Raw genomic sequence first — 8,786 nt, forward strand, 5'->3', positions numbered from 1 at the left:
GATAATAGGTAGATTGGAAACAATGCACTAAGTCAGTAATACAATTTAGGAAACAAGATTTTGTCAGACATTCTTGTCTTAATTTTATAGAATACGCTTTCTTTTCATTCACAATTTTCAGCTCTGGAACAGTCCAAACCAGCTTTTAAGGCTCACTTATTTGTATTTATTTTGATCTTTGTTCATTTATATCAGCCTAGAATGGATGGAGAGAGCCTCCTACTTCCACAGGAGTTGCCAGTGCTTTTCAGAGCTCATGCACTGCGGAGCTGCCCTCGTTCCCCGGGGACCGCACAGTCGCGTGCCATCTGACAGCACTGCCGCCACGTGACAACGCACCCCCGCGAGGCGCGAGGGAAAACCAAACAAAGGAGGCGGGGCTTACGGGAAGCAGCCAATCCGACGGGGCAGCTCGGGCGTCGTCACTGGAAGGAGGGGACTGCGGCGCTCAGTCAGACGCCCGTCGGGGTCTCGCGCCGGAATGAAAGGGGGAGGGGTCTGGATCCGCGCGCTCGGCCCCATCAACTGAAGGGGAGAACAAAGGTTCGATTCAATTCACAGGGGCGGGAGTCCGAGGTCCGCGCGCCCTGATTGGCCGAGCGGGGCCGCGAGCCACGCCCCTTTGCTTTGTTGGGCGGGCGGAGCCGCGGTGGGCGCGCGCGCGCCCGGCCCTGGAAGGTTCTGGGCAGGTCTGGAAGCTTCGGCCGGGCTATAAATGGCGGCGGGAGGCGGGCGCGCCGAGCGCACTTCGCCAAGAGGCTGAGCTGTCGCTGTCGTCGAGAGCGCCATGGGCAAAGACTACTACAAGACGCTGGGGCTGAGCCGGGGCGCCTCCGAGGACGACGTTAAGCGCGCCTACCGCAAGCAGGCCCTGCGCTACCACCCGGACAAGAACAAGGAGTCGGGCGCCGAGGAGAAGTTCAAGGAGGTGGCCGAGGCCTACGACGTGCTCAGCGACCCGAAGAAGCGCGACGTCTACGACAAGTTCGGCGAAGAGGGTGAGTGGAGGGGGCGGGGCGATGGCGTGGACGCAGCCGGGATTTGTACTCGGGTGGGGGGGAGATTGACACGGGCTTTGAGCTTATATTTGGGGAGGAGGAGGGTATAGCTGGGATTTGTACCCACTTTTGAGAGGAGGGGGAGTGGAACAGTTGGGCTTTGAGCCCAAAGAGTGACACAGCTGGGTCCTGAACCCACTTTCTGGGCTGGGCTCCAAGACCATTTAGGGGCAGAAAGAATGACACTGCCGGGCTTTGAGCCCATAGTTGGGGCGGGTGGGGATGTAACTTTGATTTGTACCCACTTCTTTTGAGGGGGGGGAGTGGAACAGCTGGGCTTTGAGCTCATTTGCTGGGGGGAGGATGCAGCCAGGCTTTCAACCCATTTCTGAGCAGGGGTGTAAAGAGTGACATGGTTGGGCTTGGAGGCCACATCTGGGGAGGAAAGAATGACACAGCCATGCTTTGAGCCCACTTCCTGTGATGGAGGTGATGTAGCCAGGCCATGAGCTCACTTTCTGGGGGAGGAGCATGGTGAGAATCTGGCTTTTTAGCCATTTCTGGGGGGAGTGGCACAGCTGGGCTTTGTACCTATTTCTGGAGGGGAGGGGGAAGGTATTTTCTCCATTAGAGCAGTAGACATTGGCTGGGTGTATCATTGTCTGGGGCGCCCAGGACAGGAACAGGCACTGGACTTCTCCTGCACTTATCTAAGGTTAAGGACTTGTGAGCTCTGGGTGGGTGGAAGTGTTGAGTCCTGCTGTTAATGCATCAGAGTAATCATAGTTGCTATTTATGATATACTACCTCAGACTGTATGTATAACTTGATAGCTTTATGTAGCATGTGCAGTACTATATAATTCTTTATATGTATCTTAACTCTATACAAAATTCCAGTATGTTGCTTGTATCATGCTTAGAACTCCAATTAATGAGGATATTTGGTAGGATATAAGATTGCATAATAACATGTCCTTATACATCAGGTTAAGTGATTTGGTCCTCCTGTTGTATCCAGTTGATATTAGGTGCTCAGATATTTCCCTGTCTCACTTTAGAAAGTGGGTTCCCAGGAAAGTGGGTCACCAGCCAGCCTTTCCTGACTTGAACTTGAGATAGCTATGACCCTGCAGGTCACATTTGAAACCATGGACTGTTCTAATAGTCCAATAGTAAAATTGGATCTGGGTATTGGATTGAATGGTATTCAAACTAGAGAAAGGCACAGCTGTTCCCATGAGCTTTGACCCTCCCCTACTCTCAGCCAGTTTCCACAAAGTCCACCAGAACAGTTATTTTTGACAAGTCATTCTCGTACAATTGAGATTTTGTACTATGAGGATGGGGGCAACCTTGTTACCATGCCTTTCTCTAGCTACTTGCATCTTACCTTGCTCTTCTCAAAACTGAAATTGCACTAACTTGTATTCTAGACAGTGGCCATCTTTAACAGCTGGGGGGAGCCCTTGCTGGAAGCTTCTAGCTCTTGCTGGAAGCTTCCAGCAGGCTTCGTGTTTATTATGTTGGAGCTTTGGGTTAAGATTCTATGCAGTTACAACCACATGCTAGAAGAGAAATAGTTGGGACATAAATAATGTCTGGTTTCCAGGGTGTGCCATTGAATCTTATGCAGAAATCAGTGGTAGGTAAGCTTATAGTCTGTCACCTGACTGCCCTGGCATTAGCAAACGAGGAGTGCTTGAAGGAAGTTGGAAAAACAAGATCAGGTCAGCAGCATAGGCTTGAACTGTGGTACTTACTTGCAACCAATTAAAAAAAATCGATAATCTAATCTGAAATTATGAATCGCACTTTTCCAGTACAGGTTCAAAGCAATTTACAAGAAAAGAAACTCAAGTATGTTATGGAAACTTACATAGATATATCATATAGACACCATGAATTACAAAGTGTTATGTACAAAAGTTGAGACGGTATATTTAGTACTTCATAAGTCCATAGGTGGAAGGGTGGTATTCAGGGAGAATATAGGGAGATTGTTGTTGGTTGTGGATGCGAGTCTTCAGTTTTCTCTAAATTTGAGGTAGCTCTATTCAGTGCTTATATTTGCTGGGAGGTTGTTCCAGATTCTGGTAGCTGTGTAAATGAATAAGGAGTTTAAAATTTGTATTTGACTCCTTTAGAGGAGCATTAGCTTATATGTATATTAGATCCTGGGAGATAAGTGTGAATTTGGTAAAGAATAGAATTATTCCTCAGTGTTGGCATGTAGGGTGTGGAACATAATGCAACATAATTTGAATGTAACTTGTCTATAGGTGGCCAATGGAGCCAATAATTGATACTATATTCTGTCACCTTTGAGATAGCTAATTTTGACAATGGATTGGTGCTGTGGGTTAGTGAGACTGAAATAGGCTAACTTGAATGGGGGGAGAAATATCTAATCACAGAATAAAGAGCTTCTCTAAACTGCCAAAATTGCTTATATTAGTAGGTTATCAAGTTCTACTGTTTGGCTTATGATTGTGTTAAATTTCTAATATGATTGTGTTAAATTTCTAATGTACAACTTGTTGGCCAGTTAACCCCTTTAAAACATGAACCTTAAAAAGTGGTGTGAAAAAATTGAATGAACTTGGCTTTTTGAAATGGTCACTTTTTTTTTTTTTTTCAAATTATCTTTTTTCTCTCTTTGTAGGCCTGAAAGGTGGTGGAGGTGTAGGTGGTGGTGGTGGTGGAGGAGGAGGTCCTAATGGTTCTTCATTCAGTTACACCTTCCATGGAGACCCACATGCCATGTTTACAGAGTTCTTTGGTGGCAGGAATCCTTTTGATACATTCTTCAGCACACGGAATGGAGATGAAGATATGGATGTTGATGATCCTTTTGCCAGTTTTGGTGTAGGTAATTTTGGCAGCATGGGCTTCCCACGCTCCCGCACTATCCGGGAAACTGTTGGCCGTAAACAGGACACTCCAGTAGTCCGTGATTTGAAGGTCTCTCTGGAAGAGGTGTACAAAGGATGCACCAAGAAGATGAAAATCTCTCACAAACGACTGAATTCAGACAGAAGGACAACACGGACTGAGGACAAGATTCTGACTGTAGAAATCAAGAGAGGTTGGAAGGAGGGAACAAAGATAACCTTCCCTAAAGAGGGAGATGAGACACCTAACAACATTCCTGCTGACATTGTTTTTGTAGTAAAGGACAAGCCACACCCCACCTTCAAGCGAGATGGCTCAGACATAATCTACCCAGCCAAGATCAGCCTTCGGCAGGTAAGTAGTCACAAGAGTAATTCAATTGTTTTTGAGGGAGTAAGATCAAAAGCACACTAGGGACAGTGTGGATGGACCAAATAGTCTCTCCTGCTGAGTGTTGACTGTTATATTGAATTTGGACAGGTTGGAAGGGCTGTGGGAATGCATTTAGTATGAAACAGTTAACAAGAACTTAGGAATCTCTGTGCATATGTGTGGTGGGGGCTGTATTCAGACTTTGTAACTTCTTTGGGCATTGTAAGATGAAAAGGTAAGCTAATTGGTTTTCTTTAGGTCTTGTAACTGTTTCATATTACTAGATCTGACTCTTAACTCCACAGCTACCCAGAACTCATTGTGCTTAATTTCTTTGTTCCTCACAGGCCTTGTGTGGCTGTACAATAGAGGCACCAACCCTGGACAGTAGGACCATACCACTAGTGTTCAAGGATGTGATAAAACCAGGAATGAAACGAAGAATCCCAGGTGAAGGTCTCCCCCTGCCAAAATCGCCTAACCAACGAGGAGACCTGATCATAGAGTTTGAAGTAAAATTTCCAGACAAAATTCCACAGTCTTCAAAAGAAGTGCTGGAGAGGATATTGCCAGCATAGCATACACTAGCATGAATACTTTCCAGAGGGTTTTTGGACCTGATCTAGCATGGGTGAAGGGTCAAGAACTTTGGGAGGGATGCATGGACTTCTGTCATACAGTACTTTACTCATAGTACAGGGCAGTGCTGATGATGTAAAAAGGATTATGTTGTATTTTAAAGCTTCTTATTTTTTAAATCTTATGACCAAAATTTGCACCACGTGGACACCTCTTATGTATATCGGATGCCATCAGCCTTTCAGACAATGACTTGTCAAACCTCCCTTTAAGTCCCTGTGGCTACTCATCACCCCATAACTGTTAATAGTTTTTACTGTTTCTTCATAGCATCTTGGCTTAACTTTATCTACCTGTTTCTATATGGGTTCTTATACTTCTGGTGCTGAAAGTGTCCATCTTCTGCACAATATACTAAAGAACAATCTTAACAGCTTGAGGTGTTTTTAACTGAAATGTAGAGCAGCTTTTTTATGGCAGCTCAATATACCCTATGTACTGTGCGGAGACTGAAACTGGTCGATTGTTCATTAGCATGATGGTGTCTATGTACTTTAGTTTCATAGCAAGTACAGCATTTGCTATGAGTTTCTATGTATAGAGACTAGCTCATGCGATAGTGTGACTGGTTGTGTTAAGTAAAATATCACCAGTTGGTGATCTTTTTTGAAACCTAATTGTGGTTGCAGTATAACCAGGGCTTAATTTTGGGGGGGACCTAGAACACAGTTCTGCTACTTAACCTCCATAGTGCAGATATGCTCTGCTCCAGCCTCTTGTTTCTAGACAGCCAGCAGTGAAGAGAGAGGGTTGAGCCTAAAATGGAGACTTTACTCTGTTCTCTTTAGCACCTTTTTTATTAGTTGCTCTTATTTCTGGCTTGACCACTCCATTCTCTTTGCTGCAGCTTGAGCCCTGGTACAATAGTGGTTTGTGAGCTGCTATTGCAGGTTATAGTCACTGTAACAGCTTCAATGTATATAAGGTTTTCACTTTCACATGTGGTTGATCTCTTGGCAGGGTGCTTCTGTTTTCTAGGGGGGAATTTTCTGTACAGCCCTAGTTTAGAAGTCCTTTTGATAAAAGGGCCTTTGCTTCTGTTAAAGGAGCATAATGGAATTTCTGTATATATTTTTTTATTTTGTATTAAAATTTATGTAAAGCCTTGTATGTATTTGAGTAAACATTAAAGTATCTACCCATAAAGCCCCACATTAATCTGTCATGCCTCATGGTAAGAGTATCAAGTATGGGCAGACTGGATGGGCCATATGGCCTTGCTTTAAAACAAGGCTAGTGAGCAGACTGATCTTAACACCTGACCTTGCAACTACATTTCCCTATAACCCAACCTTTATTTTTCACATCTGGAACTCAAGTTCTGTCTCAAGAGTTCCCCATGGTTTAATTTCCAATGAGGGCAGCATTATTGGATTGAAGCTAGTTACTTTTGTTTTCACACTTATAACCTACTTTACAACTAAGTGGTGTACAATATGAACATACATACTAAAAGAAAAAACAGAACAGCACAAATTCATTTTACAGCTTAACATATACTGTATCTTTTGAAAGCTAGTTTAAAAAAATGAATTGATACCTTTCAATTGGCGTGGGGATTATTGTTTGCTTTTTTGTTCTATTTCTATTAAGCTAAAGTGATTACAAGCTTGATCGTAGTAGTTTTAACTAATTTTTAGTTGGGGCCACTTTAGATCCAAATATCTTGCTAGGTAAGGCCATGACACTGCTGCCTAGGGTGTGTTAGTGATTTCAATCCCTTCCTAGGCCACCTTCAAGCAAACCAGAGGCTAGGAATTAGAAAAGGGATGGTAAACAAGACTTAAGAATGTCATAATCAGTGTTCCCTCTAAGCGGGCGGGTGTTGTGAGCAAACTTTTTTCACTGTGAGCTAAAAATATCGGGCGCCAGCAAGTTATGAGCCAAATAAATATGTTGCTTTCTACCACAGAACTTCCTTACGTTTGTATGGAATCTATCCCCTTTCAACTTTAGAGAGTGCCCTCTCGTTCTCCCTGCCTTAGCTACTAAGTCTATTTATTCCCTTCAGTACCTTGAATGTTTCTATCATGTCCCCTCTCAATCTCCTCTGCTCAAGGGAGAAGAGGCCCAGTTTCTCTAATCTTTCGCTGTACGGCAACTCCTCCAGCCCCTTAACCATTTTAGTTGCTCTTCTCTGGATCCTTTCGAGTAGTACCGTGTCCTTCTTAAAGTACCAGTGCTGGACGCAGTACTCCAGGTGAGGGCGTACCATGGCCCGGTACAGCAGCATGATAACCTTCTCTGTCTCTTCAGTCCAGCATCTGCCCCTTCCATTCACTGTCTGTCTTTCCCTGCCATCTCTCCTCCTGCCCCCCCCCACCCCCCAATTTGGTCTAGCATCCATCATCTTCCTTCTGTTCCCCTCATGGTCTGGCATCTCTATCCTTCCCTCCCCCCTGTGGTTTTTAGCATATCTCTCTTCTCATTTCCTCCACTCAGATCTGATCATTCTCTGCTCTCTCTTCCCTTTTCTTCTCTGGTCTTCCTTCTCTATTTTCTGCCTCCATCTAAATTAAATTCTTTCTTACTATTTAGTCCCGTTTCCCTCTTTTCACTGTGTCTACACACAGCTTGTCACCCCTTTCCCTCACCCCTCCATTATCTTACTATTTTCTTCCCCCTTTATTTATCTCCTCCTTCCATCCAGTATGTGTTCTTTCCCTACTTCCATTCAGCATCTGCTCTCCCTTCTCAACTGACATCCATCTGCCTTCTGCTCTCTCTCCCTTCTTCTCACTTCCATCATCTGTCCCCTTCTCTCTCTCTCTCATCTCCTCCATTCCATCATCTGCCCCTTCTCTCTCTCTCTCTCCCCCCCCCCCCAACTTCCATCATCTGCCCCCCTTCCCCTCACCTTTGTGGGTCACTTTCTTTCCCCTGAGGGTGGCTCATGTCACAGGGGAAGCTTTGGCCGAGCAGAACCGCTTGATTGACAGTGGAACTTACTTGATTGATGTCGATGCTGGGGCCCGTTGCCGTTTGAAGGAAAAAAAAAAAAGGTGGAAAAAAGGAACCTGTAAAGGCGAGAGGAAGGGAAACCTCCAGGACAGCTGCTTTTTGCCCTCCTTCAGCGGCCCAAGAGTTCAGACCAGCAGCGGCAGCTCTGTATGCTTTTAACTTCGGCACAGAGCTGCCCCTAATCAATAGTTTAGCGCGGTTTCATGAGGCAGCCTCGGGGCCTTTGATAGCCGGCCCGCTTCGATGATGCGATGTGGGCCGGCCTAGCAAAGGCCCCGAGGCTGCCTTATGAAACCGCGCTAAACTATTGATTAGGGGCAGCTCTGTGCCGAAGTTAAAAGCATACACAGCTGCCGCTGCTGGTCTGGAGGTGCGGAGACAAGGCAGGAGGCAAACGCGGTGGAAGGCAGGAGTCCTGGCGAAGGCAGGAGTCCCGGCACAGCGACTGCAACAGGAAGTTGCAAGTCAGCTGACGCCGGCCTTTCGTTGCGGCGGGGACCGAATCCTTCGCGGACCGGCAAGATTTTGTTTGCGGACCGGCGGTTGAAGAACTGTGCTCTACACTGTGTGCGCTGTGACGAGAAACATGTGCGCTGCGAGGTAATATTTTGTGCGCCTGCGCACCCCAGCGCAGCTTAGCGGGAACACTGGTTAATGCTTCTGTCTTCTCTGGTTCTGGTCTCCTTATCTCAAAAAAGATTATAGTGGCACTAGAAAAGATTGAGTGACCAAGATGATAAAGGGGATAAAATGCCTCTTGTATGACAAAAAGAGGTTAGGGCTCTTCAGCTTGGAAAAGAGATGGCTGAGGGGATATATGAAGTCCACAAAAGCCTGAGTGGTGTAGAATGGGTACAAGTGGATTTTTTTTTAATGTATAAAGATTTGCAAAGACTAGGGCACACTTGATGAAGTTAGAGTA

At 45.5% G+C, this 8,786-nt stretch overlaps 1 protein-coding gene across 1 annotated transcript; it reads left to right on the plus strand.

Moving 5' to 3' along the window:
- Nucleotides 1–627: 627 nt before the first annotated feature.
- Nucleotides 628–6,057, plus strand: DNAJB1 (DnaJ heat shock protein family (Hsp40) member B1). Its single transcript, XM_033925297.1, has 3 exons — nt 628–998; nt 3,663–4,246; nt 4,612–6,057. Exons 1-3 carry the CDS (start codon nt 788–790, stop codon nt 4,840–4,842), a joined length of 1,026 nt encoding a protein of 341 aa, XP_033781188.1. The 5' UTR covers nt 628–787; the 3' UTR covers nt 4,843–6,057.
- Nucleotides 6,058–8,786: the final 2,729 nt, after the last annotated feature.

The sequence above is a fragment of the Geotrypetes seraphini genome, chromosome 16 (assembly GCF_902459505.1).
Source record: "Geotrypetes seraphini chromosome 16, aGeoSer1.1, whole genome shotgun sequence".
In the NCBI taxonomy this organism is placed as follows: domain Eukaryota; kingdom Metazoa; phylum Chordata; class Amphibia; order Gymnophiona; family Dermophiidae; genus Geotrypetes; species Geotrypetes seraphini.